This window comes from Mchenga conophoros, linkage group LG10, assembly GCF_057382185.1.
Source record: "Mchenga conophoros isolate Kocher_MC1m ecotype Shallow Benthic linkage group LG10, M_conophoros_male_GT1.1, whole genome shotgun sequence".
Classification (NCBI taxonomy): Eukaryota; Metazoa; Chordata; class Actinopteri; order Cichliformes; family Cichlidae; genus Mchenga; species Mchenga conophoros.
In genome coordinates this window covers 11,663,586-11,684,932 of record NC_140535.1, presented here as the reverse complement: position 1 = coordinate 11,684,932, position 21,347 = coordinate 11,663,586, and the positions used below count along the sequence as shown (strand labels likewise).

Here is a 21,347-nt window from a genome sequence, read left to right as displayed (position 1 = left end):
TTTTGATCTCGCAGGATAAACAGACAAACCTCTAGGGCATAACCAACTTTTAATGAGGTATTTCGATTATCACGTTTATCATAAATTATAATAAGCACGTCTTCATTTTTGCCTGTCACACGTTGCTGAGGTGGCAGACACTTTGTAATAAACAGGCAAAGAAAACAGTGTATATTGCTTTCAGTGTGCATTTTATTAACTAGGGAGTAACAGTATACACAGACTGATGCACCGTCCTTAGGATTGGCTTTCATGTCATGGTTGTGCGCATTAATCATCTTCTAACTCAGCTTCTGACACCAGCATGGCATTTGCATCAGTCTTTGGGTTGAGGAGGCGAAAGCTTAAGTAGGTTTATAACTGCAACTTTCACAGTAGCTCGGGGTGTGCGGCTTCTTTTATTCAGCTGACAAAATGCTGGAAGCCAGGCTGCAGGTCAGCCCGGTGCCATCTGGCTCCACATTGAGCTTCTTTACAACTCCGTCTTCCACCAACATAGAATATCTGAAACAACATGAAATACACACTCCAATCTACTTTAGGTAAGACCAACAGAACAAATAACAGTTATGTTGTGTGCAGTTTGTCTTTAATCAGTATGGACAGAATTAAGATTGAAAAATCAGTAGAAACTTCACAAACACTGCAGTTATCTGCAACCTTTGCACAATGAATCAATTGCAGTGGTAGAGGTGCAAAAGCAGGTAATGTGCAAAAGGCCGTATGTAAAAGCATTTCCACTCACTCGCTGCTCCACTCTTAAGTGAGCAGTAAAGTGATTCTGGACAGCTATAAAGTCAACATACTGTGTCATACATACTGTGTCATCATAAGTGTACTATTGTGTAGTGACACTGTTAGCACACAGAACTGCACAGAAAGTACTTATTATGTTCAAGGCAGGAATGATTGTGGGGACGATTGTGGGGATATAGTGCATAAACTTTCTTATTGTGCAAACTTGTTATTAATAAAATTCAGGAATTTAAGACAAACAAAAAAGGTTACCTCTTGGATCGCTTATTCCCAAGTACCTGCACGATTTGATCACTGTCAAGTAACAGGTCAACTGCCTAAGGCAAAGAAAGATGAATTAATAGTCAGTCACTAAAGCTTCAAGTAGAGCTGGAATATAAAGCAGATATTGGTTTTTACCTTTGTGAATGCTCCAGTGGGATCAGCCAGCATCCGCACCTGCAGAGGAAAAGTGGCCATAAGCTCAGCATTACTGCATCCTTAAAGTTCATTTTGGCCATTTCTCAGGTCTTTGTCCAAGACTAACATGTCACAGAGCTCTCTAATTGTTCAGAAAAGCCATCTAAATGCAGGTTGTTCAGTTGTACTCTACCTTTCCATCAGCTCCATGCTCTTTTCCCCATGCAGCCATGACAAACGCATCGTTGACAGAGATACATGCTATTTCCTGTATACCTTTATTCTTCAGTTCTGCAGCCTGCTCCACAAAACCTGGGAGGTGAGTCTGAAAACAAAAAAAATAAATAATTAATAAGGTCAGCTGATTATCAATGTGTACAGGCACTGTTAACAGTGTGGACTCACTTTGGAACAGCCAGGTGTAAATGCTCCAGGTACAGCGAAGAGGACTCCTTTCTTCCCCTTAAACAGTTGATCCATAGCCACCTTATTCCCTGGCTCCCCCTCCTGGACCTCCACTGCAGGAATATGTTCACCCACCTGATGAGAGGCGAGATGACAATACAGAACAATGGTGACCTACATTTCACATTACTGAAGTGAGCAATACTAATGTGCATGTCTCTGGAGGACATTGCATGCACTGCTATTTGTGTTACGTTTAGCCTGTACTTGCACAGAAGTGCTGCAGGATGACACAGTGGAGGGAGAGGGGTTTTTCTCTACGTACGTACGAACGATAGATACAAAAACACACCCATCTAATATTCAGCTTCCTATTTATTAATAAACAAGGCTTGCAGGATCTTGCACGGCCACTGGGGGGCGACAAATCATACAATTAGAACCCATCGGTTCTCTGATTGGATTGTTAAATTTGTGATTGACATGACATTGACCAAATAGGTTCAAAATTCGTACTTGTAACTTGAAACTTGAGTGCAGAGTTTCACACGTATTTTTTGGCTAAGTCCACAAACAAATCTTTTTTTACGCACACACAAATTCTTGTTTCACATACAAATCCTGATTTACAAGTACAAAACTGATTTACAAGTACAAAACTGATTTACAAGTACAAAACTGATTTACAAGTACAAAACTGATTTACAAGTACAAAATATTTATGACCACAATTTGAGCCCATAAAAAAGCCGTATCACCCATAACAAGAGACAATAATCTGAACTGCAATGCACTTGAGTAACGTTATCCTACAAAAAATGGGTTAAATAACCCAATGTTGCAACGATTTGCATGGCCGTGAAGTGAATTCAGAAAAGCTGCAAGTGACCCAAATACAACATATATACTTATACTTGGGTGCACATATACTGGCCGTGATTTTGGCTGTATTTAAAACAAACAAACAAACAAAAGAAAATAGCGGAATACTGCCTTGACGGGCCTTAAAAAGTACCATGAGTGTGCATCTATAAAATAAACAAGCCTAGTCGACTAAAGAGAAGGTGAGATTGATTTACACGCAAGCTACGCTCAAAACGAGTTTAACAGGTGGGGGAGGAAGGTGCGGAGACAAGCACCGACAGGACGGCTGTTATTAACAACCGATAATGATGAAGATAACGGCTGTCACGGGGACGGAATTCACACGGATAGTTAGCATCGTGAGCTACAAATAAACAACGTAACCGCTTTATTTAGCAAGTTATAGTAAAACGCACTGACACAGTCGCATTTGGCTCGTGCATGTCCGGCAGCGAAACGCTCGCAAGCCTTACCTGAATCGGCATTTTGGATGTCGGAGTAATGTGCAGTAGTCTAGCGCTCTGGAGCACACGGGAACTTCTGAATACAGCGGATGTGACGGGGAGCATTGTAGCTGTTTAGCAAGCTATTTAGCAAGGTATTAGGAAAGCGGTTGGTGGGGCTTTTATCGTGCCGTGTGCGCTGCCTTAATTTCCGCTTGGACACGCCCAAAGCTCACTTGTCACTCTTACCTCGGGTACAGTTACCTACACTGCTGTCCCACATTAGGTCTGGCTGTAGGTACGTAGTTGCCAGATTTGGGCCCGCTAAGCCTTTATTTACTGCGCCATCTGCTAGCAAACCCACATGTCTACAGTTAGGGCTAGAGACTGAAAGTAGCCCGTGGAGCTATAGCAGTTCCGATAAAGAAAAATAACTTTGCACAATGCAAGGGAAGACTTCACCAAAGTCAGGAAAATGTTATATATGTGTGGGCAGATGGTTCACATATTGATTGTATCAATACCAGTGACGGTATGGGTATCGGATGGATGTTTTGTTTCTATCCTCCTAAATTCCCACTGAATTGTGTTAGTAATTTTTTGGAGGGGGTAAATGACAAAAATATACCTTATATGCTGGCTTTATGGGTTGAAAGTGTCAGCATTGGTATTGGCAATACTGGCCCTGCATTTACTTGGCATTGAGTCAGTATCCAAATTTGCAGTATCACACAGAGCGAATATTCATACTTTTATACTATTAGGCCTTTTTCACAGAAAAAATGATGGTTTGGTTCCATGAAGCCTGTTAGTGAGCCACAGCAGCGAAGTAGTCACACAGTGTATGAAGCCAACCCTCCCAAATCGATCACAGCCCTTGGTTATACACCTGTGTTTCCATTGCTGTGACAAATTAAAAGCAGGCTCTAAAAGGGCTCTTCAGGGACACAAACGCCTTCATTACTCACATCACATTTTGACTGCGTGTATAAAATATGCTACAGTACATTTAGCCCACCATTAAGCTGCTCCTGCTATTTTGGCATCTGTTAAAACATCTTCTATGTGTTTTTTTAGACTTTAAAGACAGCCTTGTGTGTGCGAATGGAATTAACCAGGGCTAAATGTAGTTAACCATACTAAATGATTAAAGACTGAATTGTTATTTCATTATTTGGATCAACCACAAACATTTATTCAAAAATGTGAGTGAGCTTCTGTTGTAACACTGGGCCAAACTGTATTGATTCACTGTTTGAAAATTAAAATGTGTGACAGCATATCTCTATTGGTCCCTGGGGTCTGGCTGCAGTATAAGTCATAAACCCTGTCCTGTCCATGTTAGCAGATGAGACTGGGATAAAACTAAAACAAAACAGCTCTCCTCTTAAATTTTTTTTCAAAGAGATGCTTTCTACCATTATTATTAATTTTCATCATGCTGATTTGGGTACTGGGGGCCTCTGTTAAAATAAGTTTGATTTTAATTACTAAATGCTGTAATACCGGGGAGAAATCTCTATTTGGGAATTACAGACAGAGTAGTGATGTTGAGAGGAGATCCAGCATTTCCACAACAACTTTTATATAGTGACTTTTATATTGTGAGTCAGCAGCATGTGTAAACTCATGGTCCTGGGGCCAAATCTGGCCCTTTCCAAATTTTAATCTGGTCGCCAGCCTGTTCAGGTTCTTGGTAATTTTTTGCTTTGTAGTAATTAATTAAATGTAAAGGCACACCTACGCTGCCACTACAAGATTAGCTTACAATTTGCCAGTTAGGCTATATGATACATATAAACAACATGACCAAAGGTAGTTGATCATATGATGATTGGCTATGGGAGACTTTTATAAAGCTGTGCAGACAATACTAACAATTATTCTTTTACTTATTTTACATTTCTGTTTCGTTATGCCCCATATTACCAGGATCTGCTATATATTTTATAAAGGAAGGGGGCAAATATACGACCTGGAGGCCAAAAAAAAAAATCTTCCAATCCAAGTCACTAGGTGGCGTTGGAGAATGGAAAAATTACAGAGGAGAGGGGCATGAATTTTGCACTTCATATTATCATAACTCACCATAAATACCGGCATAAACCATTAAATATGTCCCTGTTGCTCACTATTTACTTAAAAAAAAGTGTCTACAATGAAATATATATTTATACATACAAATAGCTGTGGCCATACCGACTCTGACTTTGCCTGGATTAGCAAGATCCATGTCAGGAGGCTACTGGAACAAAGGGGGGATGTTGCACAGGAACCTCAAGCTCCACAGTCCTGTGCAGGATCTTTGCTGTTCCAACAACTCTTCTGGACGCTCTTTGGATGTTGTTTCTGGGATCTACTTGGGGGCCACTGCACCAAGTGCTCCAATTACCACTGGGACCACTGTTGCCTTCACCCCCCTGGTGCTAAAGAGAAAACCTGGGGGCAAAGCAAGGTCCAATTCATCAACAGTTAAGAGCATGTCCAAAGGTGATATGGTCAAAAATACGACGACACTTACAGCTTCAACAGTGGTCTTCATCACAGTACCCTCATAAAACACCCCCCCTCCCCCCGGAATACACATGCATACACATCCACAGGGAGAGATGAGACCAATGGTATGCGGTGGTGGTGTGTCCATTTATTACACAACACAAAGCACCTACAATAATCCACTCCCTTTTTGCGTCAGACAGTGGAAGATCTCACTTTTTTTTTCACAGTGATTTTTATGTGGACAAGTTTAGACACGGACATCAAACTTTGATCTAAATGGGGGAAAAAAAAAAAAAAAATAGCCTACACACAGAAATTCACAGCCAGTATCACACAAAAAAAAGAAAGCAGTGTCAACAAACAACAGTAAATTGAGTAAAAAATAGAATTTAATCATTTAAATAGTCTTTCAAAATACAAACATTGATTTGAATTTCTAAATAATATACCGTTTAGTAGCTATTCTTAATTATAACTGGCAATGCTTATATGTACACCGTGGCTATACAAGGAAAGGTGTGAGGTTTGGTAAATTTATTGTATTGCTTATTTATATTAATGCGCACGTATGCAAGTAGACCCACAAATGACTGTATGACGTCAACAGTGACACTGCAAATGGCCCTCCACCCTAACCCCTGCCGTACCTAAAATGCTAGTGAAAAAAAGAAAAGAAAAATCTACCTTTGCATATATGACCCGTTAATATGGAGAAACTTAGCGGCATCTATGTTTTTGCTATCTTTAAAAAGGTTTGAGAAACATGGCTAGAACACAAGTTTTTCTTTTTAAAAAGACAGACGTATATAAGCTCAAACTTATGAAAACAAGACCAAACAGATCCATCAGTGTCACATTTTGCCAGATTTCCCATTCCACAGTGCCAGCTGTTGCTTATGTAGCACCCATGGATTAGCAGTTGCACTGTTTTAGCTTTACCACCACATCAACTGTGACACACACACACACACACACACACACACTTTCTCTCACGAGGCATTTATGAGCCATACACTCCGTAAAGAAAACAGAAACAAATGAACTGCGGGACATTCGGTATGCCCACTACCCACTTTTTAAAACTGACAACAGATCACGAGTTACATTTGTCTCCACAGTTTGTTTGTTTTTGGCCATCTGGCTTACTCTGCCTCCTGAGGTAGCCTTCTGTAGCCTCACCATGCCACCGGACCTATAGAGCCAAGTAAATTGATCCCTAAAATCACAATCAACCTCAGACGACACACACCTGTTTACATTAAAAACACAATCAGCATTCACTTTATCCAACCCCACAACAGTGTGTTTACAATGTAAATAAAATACCCTTAAATCCTAAAAAGGAAATTGTATGAAAAAAAGAGAAAAAAAAAAGAAGCAAGTTTCAAGTCTTTACAAATTTCAGTACACTGTGAGCTGCACAAATAAAATTATAATTGGGGGTGGGTGGTTTTCTCACATTTGCTGGCTTTTTTTTTTTGTTTTTTGTTAGTTTTTTTTGTTAAAATGTCCACTACAAATTGCATGTTTCTGTTTATTTCAGTGGAATTGTACATGGCTAAAAGATTAATGGCCCTTTTGGCCACTAAATATTATTTTTAGGGATCTGATTTTATTATCCGACACTGTAGCTTTGCATCGCATGGAAAGCTTACTACAGTGATCATTTATGCTGTAAATATACAAACCTGCTGAACAGTAAGCAGGACTTCCACACATCCAAAAGGGAAGATGTTGCATTTCTTGTTGCCCTAAGCCCATAATTGGGCACTTGCAAAAGTTCACCAGATCAGCTGATCTCATATAAAAGCATCTGAGATCTATGCAACATTCTTCACCACTGCAGAAAAATGCAGCAATGTCTCAACGTACACGTATCAATCATACAAATTAGTGTTACACATCACAGCCCACAAATCAAACAGGACAGACCTTTTCTTTTTTTCTTCAAAAACACACCTGCTGAAGTCAAAAACTGTGATTCTAGTGGAGTAGAGAGGGCAGTATACTTTTTTTTTTTTTTTTTAAAAAGCAGATGAGGCATTTCTTTTCTAATCGCTCGTTGCCACACTAGCTTTAATGTCCAAGAGCCGTGTTCGTCCCTGATCTCAGTGTAGCTCATTGGTTTCGACTGCATACGAACAAACACACATGCTTGCTTGGATGGAAGCCTTTTTTTGTGTGTGCCAGTAGGATTTACATACAACACTTTACATATAAATTAACTTCCAAGCGGAGCATTTTATGTGCATACAGTCTTCATATACACTTCTCCTGGACTGTGAATCCATTGCACAAACTTGTAAAAAGACAGCTGCACTCACACCAGCGGCTTCTGCTTCACAATTTAATCCCCAAAGTGCTGCAGTTTTTTCTCAAATGTTTTTTTTGTTTTGTTTTTTTTAAATGTACTCATTTGGCTTCCCTGACCAAACCGGTTTCTACTAGAAGCTCGATTTTTTTGTTGTTTTTTTCTAAAAAGCAGCGCTTGGGGTCCCAAGAGTGAAGTACTACTAATCGAGGCATACAAATAGATGTCTCACCATTTGATCCACATTTTGAATGTGACAGACAATATTCGAGTCGTTATATTGCTTTTAACATATTGCAAGAAATTCCTATGACTTGCCTACAACGGCACACTAAACTATAGTAAATACAAGCACTTAGTGTGCACTTTATTCTGACCCCTTGTTGGACTCTCAAGCATTTTGCCGGGTATGTTATTATGGCTTTTCATGAGCAGATGTAGTACTATTTTTAAGTTCAAAAGCCACATGGTTGCAGTCTGTTATTCGGTACCTACATGTTGTTCTTCAGTGGTTAAGTAACTGCAGGTTGATGCTGTGAAGAAACATGCCGTGAAACGGTTAGAACTAAGAAATATTCTGGCATTTGTGTTAAATGTTCTCACGTGAAGAGCTTTTTACTGAACTCTGACAGTTACATCATTCTGTAAATGGCCAATTTCCACTTCACATTATTTTCCTTTCTTCCTGTGGCCTAAAGGAGATAATGATCGTTTCCTCATTATTAATTCTGAAATGAAAGCTGTCCTTTTCCATAAAACACACATCCACTCTTGAAGAGTAGCTCTCTGTTTGGGGCTTTCTCTGAATCCGCTCTACTCCTGCTCCTGCGTTTCTCTCTAGGGGGAGTCCATCATGGCTTCCAGCATCTCCAGGAATAGTTTGTGCATGGGCACCCCACCCCGGGTCTTGATGCTGTAGAAAGTGGTCAGAGCACGGCCAGCAGTCTGTCGGAGGAGAGGCAACGTTAAAAGAAGACGTCCTGCCCGCTGGGGGTCGTCTGGGCGCCGCTGACATTCCATCTCCAGCAGGGCCTGGTGGAGGAGGTCCCGCAGCTTCTGCACGGCCTCCATGTCCTCGATGTAAACAGAGTCTGACAGAACAACAGGGAGCACATGGTGAGGGAGTGTGGAGGGTGCTGAAATGTTCTCAGCTTTTGTCACAGAAAGAGAGGCTGCCTTGCCCGGTAATTGACTACAAACAAACTAATGTCAGTTGTTATTTATTCAACAAGCAGGGCCTGTAGTTAGCACTCATTGTAGGTGGACCTCTGAGGGACAACTACATAAAGGTTATGAGATGGGTAAACAAATCGCATCATATTTACACTACAGAGAGATCATTTGTGAGTTATTCAGCTACAGTGCGGATACCTGCAAGAAAGCAGAAGACTAGCCTTTAAAACTGGGAATATACAGTGTTACAGTGCACCTACCACTACAAGCTACAACAAAACGCTTCATAAGATGCGAGAAGTAAAGGATGTGTCAAAATACTGAATTCTGATTTATATGTTCCCATAGCTGCTTGTCTGCAGCTGCAGTAAAAGTACCTGAGTTGGTGAGTGCGATGGCTTTTAGCATGACAAATTCCTCCCGGTCCACGTTAAGGGCACGGAATCGGCGAGCGAGCTGACTAATAGCTGCATTAAGCTCTGTCAGTCCGGCTGCACGTGACATCTCCTCGTCAAGGACAAAGTCCTCTGCGAACACCACCTCGTCCTCACAGCCGAGCGAGCGGTACGCTACGCCCAGCACGAGCACCTCCAGCCACACTGACTGCAGCACTGACATCTGGTCTGCCAGAGACAGAGACAAGAAGCCTGCAGGAGAAAGCACAAAGAAAGGGACACATTTAAATGGAGGATGATGGGTTTACTGGTACCAAGCTCCAAATAATGGTTTAGATATTTTAACCAGCTTCATATGGGAATAAATACTTTCATCTGAGCTCTTAGAATAAGGTCCTCGTCTCTTGACATTAAATGCACACTGATTTGTTTTGACTGTACATTTTCTTTAAATTTATTCAGCCTTTAGAGCCACGCTCATGCAGGCCATTCATAACAACAACAATCAATATTCTAGTCATGGTGTGACTGATGCTCTTCAGCGAGCCTGGAAGTCTCTTCCGCTGTTGCCATGCTATTGCTGCCTCTCCTCCCCTCCTTTATTCTCTCTGCATCTCTTACCAGGAATGTGTTTGGCCCAGCCGATGATCACAACCAGCTCACGGTCAGCCAGGTCACAAAGGGTGGTGAGCGTACGCTGGGCCGTGTCCGGCTGCAGAGGGTCGGGCATGGCAAATAACTTTTCTGGCTCTGCTACTAGAAGGTGGGACACGATGATGTTGGAGGAATCTGTCACAAAAACACACAACAAACGATGCATTAATTACTGTATACACTCAGACATGTTGATACCCACAACATCAGCACTGTCATTATCTAAACAAACGCATTCAGATATATTTTGATGATCTCCATTACTCTTCACTGTATTATACGCAGCGCTCTATGTACAGTATATAAATATGGATTTTAAAAATAGGCTTAGGATCTGCCAGCTTTGCCTGCTGCTTATGATCATTATTCTATGTTTATACCACAGCCAGATTCATGTAGCTTGAACAATCCAGGTCAAATTACATTAAATTAAAATCATTACAGAGCCAAAGCTTTTCCTGACCTGCTGATTTAAAGAGTGAAGACTAACAGTGAACCACATCAGGCACTAGGGGGAGCTGTGTTGTAGCTAATTCCAGTTTATTTGAAATGTTTTGTGTGTTGCTTTTATTTTCTGAGGAGCTTTCCTTTAAAACTTTACATTTTTAAGGGGAAAATTGTTCATTTCCAAACACATAAATCCACATTTTAACGTTAACTCAGTGCAAAGGGAAAAAAAATCTCCCAAATTAACCAAATCCATCTGTATTTCTCCCTTTTTTCTACATCACTATCTTTCATCTTCTTTCAACTTCTTGTCATGAGTAACTTACTCCTGGCCCGGGCTGCGCTCTGCCTGTTAGTGATATGCAGTAGACATTTCTGTGAAATTTAGTCACCATCAGTGTAAGAATTCACGAGTTATAGCCAAAAAAGTGTTTCATGTTGCCACGGTGACCTATGACCGACTACTAATCAGTGCATCCTTGACTCGAAGGGAACTTTTGTGCCACATTTGCAGAAACTCCTTGAAGGCTATTTCATGACACACACAAAAAAGCATAATACAATTTATCAAAGCTCACTTTTTTCGCTCTCCTTTGTCAGCGGTAGAGGAGCACTCTGGTATGTTGCATTCTCCACTTCTGGGCGTCTTTTGTACTTCTGCCTTCCACCCCTGACCCTGTCCAGACGAACTCCTACGTTGTGCAAGAATCAGCAGTTCTCGTTTAGGTCAGCAATAAACTAAGCAACTGCACAATAATGAACATATTGGAATAATAATCAAAGTCTGGTCACACTCACCCTCTTTAAGCATGCCTACTTTCAAGCACTTGGTGAAGCGGCATGCCTGGCAAGCCTTTCTGCGCCTTTTAGTGATTTCACACTCATTTGATGCTGGACAGCTATATTCAATGTTACCTATATGAAGAAGCAGAAAATGTTAATCTCAACGAATGTACAAATAAATTCGCGAAGAAGCAAGTGCCTATACTCTCTCTTATCTTTCAACCACACACACATTCTGCTATTCCTCTTTTTTTATGTCCTACACTCCGACTATACCAATCCTCATACAGAGGTGTGACAGTGATTTTTTTACACTCTCTGGAAAGTTACAGAAATAATGTCAGGAGTTCATGAAGGTCCCAGAAACAAGCAACAATATGAAAGATTTTCAAAACTGCATACATTTCTTGTTTTTTGGGACAAAATAGCTTTTTTTTTTTTTGGAAAATCAATGAGAAGTTTTAGCGGTATTCTAGAAAACAAATACGTGTTTTATACTCTATGTTTTGTTGTGAAAACATTTAAACACATTTAAAGTGCTTTACCTGTCACTAAAGCAAACTTTACCACAACACACCTTGAATGGTTCTCTTGAAGAATGCTTTACAGGCCTCACACGATGCAACACCATAATGGTAACCTGAGGCCACATCCCCGCAAACGAGACACAGCCTCTTGGGAAGCGTGCTCAGGGCGTACTTGCATCGACCTGCCCCATTTCCAGCGGAGCCCTCCTCTGCCCCATCGCCACCCTCATCCTTGAAATGGCAACGCAGAGCTGGTGTGTACAGTGGCGGGGAGTAACGTTTAACGTTGTCTCCTCGGGTCACTCCGCCTCCGCTATGAGAAGAATCTGAGGAGGCCCCGCCAGGGCTGGTCCGACCTCCCCCGCCTCCCTCTGGACTACTTGGTTCTGCCTTTATGTAGACATCTGACCGACGCTCACGGGAAGACATGATGTCTGCAGGGCAAAAGGAAAAAGAAATGTCAAAGTAAATAATAGCACAGAGACTTTTAACTCACATCTATATCTCTGAGAAAATCATCAGTCACAGATTTTCATGATAACAAACAAAAGTAATAAAATGATAAAGCAAAGAAAAAAAGGATGTAAATAAACATCTCAGTAGTGTAGTGCCCCTTCATGGGCTACAACACTTTACCATATTCCCACCCCAGTCTTTAGTCCTTCTTAAAGCTTTTTAAACCATCAAACTGTTTGCACTACTGTGTGGGATTTGTGATGGTTTGAGCATAAACACTGTAATCAGAAGGAAACAGGCAGCAGAGAGAAAAACATTTCAAGTTGTGGTGATGCAAATGCTGCTTTAATCTACTATCAAATTAACCTCAACTAACCTTCCCTAAACTAAATGGTAAATGGACTGATTCATATATAGCACTCTTCTACTCTGAGCACTCAAAGCACTTTTCACAACTTGCCTAATTCACCCATTCTCACAAGCAGTTTTTTTCTATGCTCTTTCTATCCAACATTTACACTCTGATGGATGCATCTTGCCCAAAGATGTTTGACCTGCACCACCAACCTTCTGATTAGTAGGAGACCTGCTCTACCACCTGAGCTATATATGTATGTGTGCTTAAAAGTACAGTGTGTAAAATCTTACAGCAGATTGTAGCTCACAGTCTACAATTGCTGTAATCAGACTTTTGCATAATCTTAGCCACTGTAGGACAAAGACATTAAAACACATTACGTTTAGACTGTACCCCATAACAGCAGCCATTATGGGGAAACGCAGAGCATCTGGGAACATGTTTCTTCTACTGTTGCTGCATAAAAACATTTTTGTACAAACTAAATTTGAATATATTTAAATAATATCGACACTTGGAAAGAAATCAGGAATGAAAAACTGATAAGTGTCAATGAAATATTTTCTAGAATTTTACATTTTTTCCCTCCAGTCATCTCAAACACTCTTGTCGCCGTTCATCTGTAGAGAGTACAGGGTGTCACTTTGTTGTTTACCCAGATGTCAATATGTGCCCGTGTCTATTTATTCTGAATGATTAAAACTTTGTAAAATGAGTCTATTAGGAATCTGTAATTCAGTGAAATGTACTTCTGCCCAATAAAAGCAACACCGAGTATCGCTGTTAAGAATGTCCTGAACTTTTCTGTCAGTACGCGCTGCTGTTTTTGTCTGTCTGTCAGCTGTTTCTTTGAAGAGGATCAAATATTTCTGAACTCATACATGACATGAGAATGTACTCACACTGTTTATCAGAGAGAAAGTGCAATCTTTAGGACACTCAAGCCTAACATTAGCTGACACAGCGTTAGCTTTTAACCAGTTGTTGTTGTTGTTGTTTAGCCAGCTCGTCGCCAGCTATCCAGAGACGGGAGGGTCATCTGCTGACAGATTAGACCCCTGACTTCAGCTCAGGAGATGAGGCTTGAATGAGAAGCAAGGGGATATTTTACCCAGATGCCAGTGGTGTTGTCTCTTTCATTTGTGTTTTCACTTCTTTGGTCAAGGGGACCCCCTCTCAGATGATGAAACATAAGTATGAACCTTCCTATTTGGAGGATGCAAACATAAAATAAACTGTCCCTCCAAATGCTTGAGTTCTCCCTTCCTCAACCTTTGACATACTACATATGTGGCTGGTCCTCTACATACATACAAGAAAATGCCATTTGGCTTCTCACACAATTTAAAATACATCCTCCACCAATTAAAACAATTAATTAATTCAAGCACTCCGCAAATCAATGTCTGAACATGTGACTGCATGAGCCAACTGCAGCTGCACCTGGCAGCTCGAAGTTTCCTGGACTAGTCTGGATGTGTAACACTTCATTAAATGGCTGATGCACAACAAATATTTAAATGTCTGGCACAGCAGAAAGCAGATAATCATCTAGTGACTAGAATTACTCCCTACTTTAGAGAGGTTAATCAAAAATAAATCATATTCAGCAACACAACTTATTCAACCACAAACTGCAGTATGCACAGACATGAAGGCCAAAAATAAATGAATAAATAGTGCAATGGTTGCTGCAGTGAACTTTCCAACATCAACTCAGCCATCCTTAAAAGCGAGCCTTTACCGAGCCTCAGCAAATCCATCCGCACACTGAAATCATCAAAGTAATCACGTTCCATTTGGCTAAAGGCGTGTGTCCACCAAACACTGTGAGTAAGCAAGACTTCAGGAAAACGGTCACCATAATGGACAAAAGAGCGATTCTTGAAGTAGTAATACCTGACGAGTATGTGAAACATTACTGGGGAAAAAGAAAGGGTTTATCTAGTTCTTTGAGTTTTATTCGCATCCATCATGCAGGTGCAATGAATTAAGTAAAAAACTTCATACTATTTGTCATCAAAGATTGGTTTGTGAACATTAACAAACAGGAATGTGGTGCAACACAAAAGTGAAATCAGTGGCCTGTTCATTTAGTACAGTTTTTTTTTTTAAATGTTTCTTCTAAAAAACACACTGAATTTAGATAAATAAGTAGGTCCAATTTTATTTTGACACAAAGATTTGTACAAACGTGAAATGAAATGCATGAAAGTGCAACAAAAATATTGTCAACGATCTTAATGAATAATTATGACAAATAATCATGACCTTAATGCTGAACAAAATAATCATGATCATCATATTGGCCATAATCTTGCCTTCTAAAGATATTAATGAAAGCTATCAAAAACACGTCGCACCTAATAGAACTACACCTCTGTCATATTTCAAGTCATTAAGATGTCTAAGGTGAGTGAATGGAGGCCACTGTGCTATAAAGAAGTCACTCAATCACATAACTTGTATTCAAATAAGTAAGCAAAAGTAGTAGTCTGTAGTTCTAACTTAAATTATGCTAGCAAAAATAGTAAACATGTTATATTTGGGATGTTTATGAATCTCAATACAAGCGTATAAAAAAGTTAATGAGTCTCAGTACACAGTCGAGATGGCATACTGTGCACTGCACCTTGAAATGCACTCCAGCGAAGGAGAGAAGTACGCAGAAGATGTTTGACATAAAAAATGAAAGAGAAGATTCAATTACCCAAGTGAACATGCACTTCTAATACCAAAATCTGCATCTCTGTGAGTAATTCTGTGTAATGCTTTTAAGCTCAACTTAGTTTTAAAGCCAAATGTCAGGGTTCTTAATGTCAACCATCCATATAAAATAAGACAATCAGCTTAAGAGCAGTCTGATCTCTGACATATAATGTAATAATATCAATGGGGCATCTGAGGTTTCTCGTCTTTATGTAACTTAACAAACTGGTGGGCGAGTGTTTGCATGCACAAACTGACCACCGCTTTGCCCAGCCCAAGCGAGGGTCATCAATTCAGAAGAGAGCGGATCACGCCTGTATTTAATCACTATAAAGACAGACAGTTGATAAATTGCCACCAAAACACTCTTGACATGTTTTATTATTCTACCTGAAACGAACTTTGTTTTCTTGATTTGAATTGTGAAATTGAGAAAGTAACCGTAACGTGAGCATGAACTGTCTCTTAGCTTCACCTCTTAAGCATTAATGCAGACCCTTACTTGAATGACTGTGTTAATAGATCACTGCGTGAGGACGTTGAGGAGGATTTCTGCAGTCTAAATAGCCTCAATCCAGTTAAGTCCTCAGTTTCTCTTGCACACATAGTAGCAATCTACTGCAATTATCCAACATTTTTCTATTTGTTTATCAGGTGGGCTGATAATCCACTCAAGTCTCGTATAATTACAAAACATGTGACTGTGACAACAAAAACAGTGAAGATTCTGAGGCTTTTTGTGATATAATCAATAAACATCAGTCCTGGGCTGGTCAGCTTTGAGTGGTTTATCTCTGTCAGTTTAAAAAATTACTACTAATTACTACTGTGTCAATAATAAACAGCCTCTTGTTCAGACATATTTAACATCAAACTGCACTTCTAAGACATGACCATCAGAAAAGAGCTTTCTGTCTTTGCTGATGGGAACCACTGAGAACAGAACAGAGAGCCTCAGACTGAAAGCACACTATGAGAAAAACAGTCAGAGTCAGTCAGTCCTACTAACAGTGTCAGTAGGTACTTCCCAAGCAAGTAAGCCTTTATCATACTTATTGCTGCAGCAGATAACCCAATCCTATGGTTGCTGGCATACAATTTTCTTTGGAGTTTGCCCTCTCTGTATATGAGAGCTGTTTGGCAAGCCTCGGACACGTCAAAGAAACTTATCCTGTTTAAAGTTTAGCCTACCTGGACTCACTGAAAGCTCAGTTAATCGCTCAACCAGACAGTACCAGTAGTAGCACATAAACACAGATACTGAACAGTGTCATTTGGCTTTGCTCGGACTTGAGTCAGATCATCAGGTCACCATGTGCACCGCTGGCCAATTCGACTTCTTCTTTGGGAAATGTCGGTTTCTTCATAGAAAATGTTAACAAGCATGCGATGATAGCTCTCTGGTTACTCATTGATTCGACTAAAGCAGCGCGTAAAACCTAAAGAGGTCTGCTAAATAGCTCTGTTATCTACTTTATCAGCCATAGAAACGCGTGGTGTTTGCTGTAAACTAATTCCAGCGTGTTTGGTGTAACGTTAGCATGAGCTAGCTTCAAGAGTAGCGAATACATAAATGATAACTGTATGTTAGCTAACTAGGCTAGCTAGCCTACGTTAATCCTGACTATCCAGCTCTCTCCCCCTAGGGCCGAGGTTTATTTTGGTCACTCTAACCCGGACTAGGCTGCATCTTACCTGAGCGGTGACTAGAGCAGCACTGAACGATAAGTCTCCCCACGGTGTGCTATCATGACACAGATCCAGCAGAAAAATCAGTATCCAGACCACCAGCTCCTGCTAGCTCGTGCTGGCTATGTGCGGAGATGGGCCGGCCTACAATCGGCTTTCCCTAACAGCTGGGAGGCGATGCAGGCTAAGCACATAGTAACACTTTCACACTGTCATCTGTAAATGTCTCATTTTAAAAGTTAAGCGTCATATATTTACTATATTTTTTGAATGGAGTAAAGGAAGATCCCAAATTATACTGATCAAATATAAGAAGCTGGAAATCTGATTGGCATTGTCAGAATTATAAGTTAGCATTGTTAATGAAGGATGCAATTAAACTTCTAAACTGTAATATATATTATTTTTGATCAAATGTTTCAGCTTGCTTAAACTAACAACAAAGTTACAATAATCTAGGGGAAGACAGCTAAACTTTTAGCTCCTGGTGTTACACACAAATGTATACTGCTGAAGATGTGTTTCCCCTCACACAGTATCCCCAAAACAAAAAAGAAATTTAAAGTGTCACTGAAGAGCCACAGGCTGATACATTAATTGTTCTTTCTTTCTGTCATCTATCCGCCTCTTGCCCCTCCCTAACCCATATTTTCTGTTTGCAGAGCAATCACGGCCTGTCGTTTCAAGTTTGTGCCCTCATGATATAATTTCGACAACAGACCAAGAGAAGTATCTGTGTTTAGCTGATGAGCCTGCTTTTCTCAAACAGGAACATGTCCTGGAAAGTGTATGACTGCAACAAAACCATCATAATATACGGGTAACATATATAAGTAATGAAAAATACGGTTGTGGCACTGTAACATTATTCTCTGTTGTTTTTACTCAGCCTCAATCCTTCTACAAACTTGCTCATATCTGTGCATGTCCTAAAGGCGTCAGCTGAAAGTCTACCACAAAGTCTACCTTTATAATGACTGAATTGTGAGGAAAAAGAGGCACTTGTTAACACATAATCCCAATTGAAACATGGCATAACGGTGTAACATTTCATCAACATAAAAGGTGACGTAGGAACAGCTTACCTGTTTGGTGACCTGGAGCTTGAAGCCTGTGTATGTCTCACTCCAGAAGACAGCTCAGTAAAATGATATTGCTGTGGGCTGAAGTCTGCAGTTACCGGGACACCTGCGAAGCAAGCAAACGCTTCTGAGAGTATTCCCAAAACTTGCAGCCAAGCCAAAGAGTTTGCTTTTCATGTTTGCCCTTTGTGCTTTGAATGGTCAAATCCCCACAAGGACACCGCGTCCGGCCTCATAATGACCATAATGTATGCAAACTCGCAGCAAATGACTGGCAGGCTCCTAACAATAACTGTGGAGCTAATCTTCACATGATCCAGAGGAAGCATGTGCTCTGCCAACAGTTTTTGTTTCTTCTCTAATGAGGCGTATGGATACACCTAAAACCAACTGTCTTTCCAAAAATACATAACCCAGCCTATCTATCCAGATTTTTACACACACTGCTCATACCCTCCCCCTTTACACTGCGTGACACACTCCAAAGGTCACAGTCACAGGAATGCTTGAAGGGCAGACAGAGAAAAGCCAACACCTTGTCTTTCAGTCATACAAAGTTATAAACTTAAGTTTGGTGATAAAGCTATGTAAATAATTAAATTACTTAGGCTTAAAAACAAACACAAAAACCCCAAATGGAATAGTATTCCAGCTTGTTGTTAAAGTCTAAATATGACTGTTAAAAAAATGCCATATCCCAAAAAAGGACACCTATTTTAAGCAACTTTAAAAGTGTGCAAGGCTCTTATATATGAAAACAAACTGAGATGCTTTTCCCATTTTGTCTGGAGGTTAAAACAGCTGACAATTTCATTTTTATAAGTCGTTTCAGTTTCAGACTCTAATCCCAGTAGACTGTTGCACCCAAACAGCTCCTTGTCATAAATGGATTTCCAAGTACACTTTCTATTACATAAGCAAAAAGTCAAATATCACACCTCGACAAGCTCCTTATGTCTTCAACCGTTTAAAGCTTTCTTATCGTGGTTTTGTCAGGGGCAAGGTCTCCGTCAGTGACACGGCATCACATTCACAGACGCGACACTAAACTCAGTTTAAGGGTTTTAAATGCGGCGCACTGTGGAGACAGGGAGAACAGCACCCAGGGGTGACCTTGCCTTACTGATCTCGGACCGGTGAAAGGTTAATTGCCGAAGTGGATTATGCCTTAAGATCAGGGATCTCAATCCTGGCCCAGGAGGCTCGACAACTTACATAGTTCGGTGTGTTAAAACCGAGAGAAATATAACTCGGGAGATTAAAATACACAGAAGAGAAGTTAAAGTGTGAACAACTGAAGAAGAAGTGCCGGAGGGGCATTCTGCACATGAGAACTTGCTGTTTAAGTAACAGCATGCAAGAAAGAAAAACAGAAGAAAACACTTATCATCTGCATGTTGGTCTTTATTTTCTACATTAACGAGTGTGGCTTACTGGTGACTAGAGTACTAACCACCAACGACTCCTCTAGCATTTATTGAAGCATGAATTAGTCCCAAGGTATACATGTGTTATAAGCTTGAAATATGGCGTGCACTGCAAATTATCCCACAGTGTAGGCTATTAACTATTTTCCGGCTCGTGTCCCATATCCCCATTAACGTGGTCAGGCGAACTTAGAGCTCTTTCGGGCAAATCGTGCATGCACATCAGGCTGTCGTCAAGACAGCTGCCACGTCCAAAAAACACTAATAATGGGCAAAACACCCCATGTGTGCTCAACCTCGGAAGTGTAGGCTAAGACAAGATACTTACTAGGAAATGTAAAAACATCACGGGGTCGTTTTTGTTCTTAAATATTTGAGGTCAGTCAAGTCTTTGCGGATTGCAAGTCCACTGGCAGTTGAACTGGATTAATGGCGCCGTAAGAGCCTCGCGACGTTTCTCACATCGCATCACGATGTTAGCATGTAAAAAGGGAGATAACAACAACCGGCGACACAATGTCTTCGCCCGGCTGTTCGGCTCCGTCCACTGCTGTTAAAAAATTCCCGTCTTCGCCTTCCACAACTGAGGTTGTAGCTGAACCTTAGCGTCAAGTCTCCAACAAAAACAGCATCCACATCCGGTAAGAGTATTTCACAGCAAAACTCCGTCGACATATTAAACCTTTCAAACATTTACCAAGCGGGAAGATGACCAAAAATAAAAAATAATCCAGTACAAAAGTCTCCCTCCTTTCCGTCAAATCCGTAACACATTTTAAAAAAGATAGAGACGCTGATATTCTTAAAACGAACTCTAAATGCTGCTTTTATTTTAACAGTTCAACTTCCGGCACACCTCTGGCTTTCTTCCGCGCATTTGACGGAACTCAGTGACGTAGCCTGGATCTCGTGCCTGCTCTCCTCCCTCTGCCACAATTTGCGTCCACTGGGTCTCCGTTACGTCTGCACGCACCTACAACCCGCGTCATCCGCATTTTAATAAGGGCCTGCAACTCGTGAAAAAAATATGACCCACTCCACGTTAATTCGCGTACAGTCAAGGTGTATTCATTCATTTAGACGAGCTGCTTCAAAGTGCTGATTTCAGACCATTGAGTGCTTTTTATAGCAGTGAACCCTTCCACACTAAAGAAAAAAACCCCACGGCTTTCATATTTGCTGTGAGATTAAAAACACGGGTCTGTTGTATTATTATACGTTTTGTGGCCTATATTCAGAAAGCCTTTATGCTTAAAACACCATAACGAAAATGGCTTTCTGCAACATGCTTTATTATTATAATTATCACATTAGCTATAGGGCACAAAATGAGGCTGCATGTCCTTTCCAGGACACCTCTGTGGAAAATGTAGTCATGCTTTTGGTCTTGTGACGCTGACCCGTCTCACTCCGCCGCTGCACAGCATCTGGACATGAGCCAAGGAAGAAGAGATGAGGAGAGCTGTGCCAAGGGTTGAGAAAGTAAAATAATTAAAGGATAGTAGTCTGAATTTAAAAAAAAGGAAAGAAAAATACTTGCTTGGAATACAAAGTTCGCCCCCTGTGTTATCCTGTATGGGCTTTTGTGTAAGCCTGCTCTACCAAGGTTCACTTTATTTGGCAATTTTATTATACAGCAAAGAAAACAAACGATTTTCTTTTGTCAAACTTAGAAGCCTCCTGCTTCTAGAAATAGTCTGCTGCCCCCTGCGCTCCCCAACACGCCTGGCAACAGCTGGCATTAAGAAAGCAGAGGAGTTGTCACGAAAGAGTTGAAAAGCTTTTCTACTGGTGTGGTGAAAGTGGAGAGGAGGGGGAGGAAATCAAGAAAGACAAAGAAATCGGAGTAACCATAGTAGCCTATTATTTAGATATCTCCACCCCAAAGCTGCCCGGCGTGATCCGGCTCTAATTATAGCCCAGTATACGTTGGTTTCAACTGAAGCAGTGAGCGCTGTGTCCGAGGTACG

At 40.7% G+C, this 21,347-nt stretch overlaps 2 protein-coding genes across 3 annotated transcripts; both read right to left on the bottom strand.

Moving 5' to 3' along the window:
• Positions 1 to 174: 174 nt before the first annotated feature.
• prdx5 (peroxiredoxin 5) lies at positions 175 to 3,145 on the bottom strand. Its single transcript, XM_085288556.1, has 6 exons — positions 2,898 to 3,145; positions 1,561 to 1,695; positions 1,349 to 1,480; positions 1,156 to 1,194; positions 1,009 to 1,073; positions 175 to 504 (listed from the first exon to the last, which is right to left on the bottom strand). Exons 1-6 carry the CDS (start codon positions 2,991 to 2,993, stop codon positions 399 to 401), a joined length of 573 nt encoding a protein of 190 aa, XP_085144682.1. The 5' UTR covers positions 2,994 to 3,145; the 3' UTR covers positions 175 to 398.
• Positions 3,146 to 5,491: 2,346 nt separating this feature from the next.
• Positions 5,492 to 19,978, bottom strand: esrra (estrogen-related receptor alpha). Of its 2 annotated transcripts, XM_085288554.1 has the most exons (8): positions 19,706 to 19,978; positions 17,954 to 18,056; positions 11,707 to 12,090; positions 11,145 to 11,261; positions 10,925 to 11,038; positions 9,867 to 10,034; positions 9,228 to 9,497; positions 5,492 to 8,768 (listed from the first exon to the last, which is right to left on the bottom strand). In XM_085288554.1, the coding sequence occupies exons 3-8, from the start codon at positions 12,083 to 12,085 to the stop codon at positions 8,515 to 8,517; spliced, it is 1,302 nt and encodes a 433-aa protein (XP_085144680.1). In that variant the 5' UTR covers positions 12,086 to 12,090; positions 17,954 to 18,056; positions 19,706 to 19,978; the 3' UTR covers positions 5,492 to 8,514. The 2 variants fall into 2 exon arrangements, with proteins under 2 accessions (XP_085144680.1, XP_085144681.1); XM_085288555.1 differs by lacking the exons at positions 17,954 to 18,056; positions 19,706 to 19,978 and adding an exon at positions 16,875 to 17,031.
• Positions 19,979 to 21,347: the final 1,369 nt, after the last annotated feature.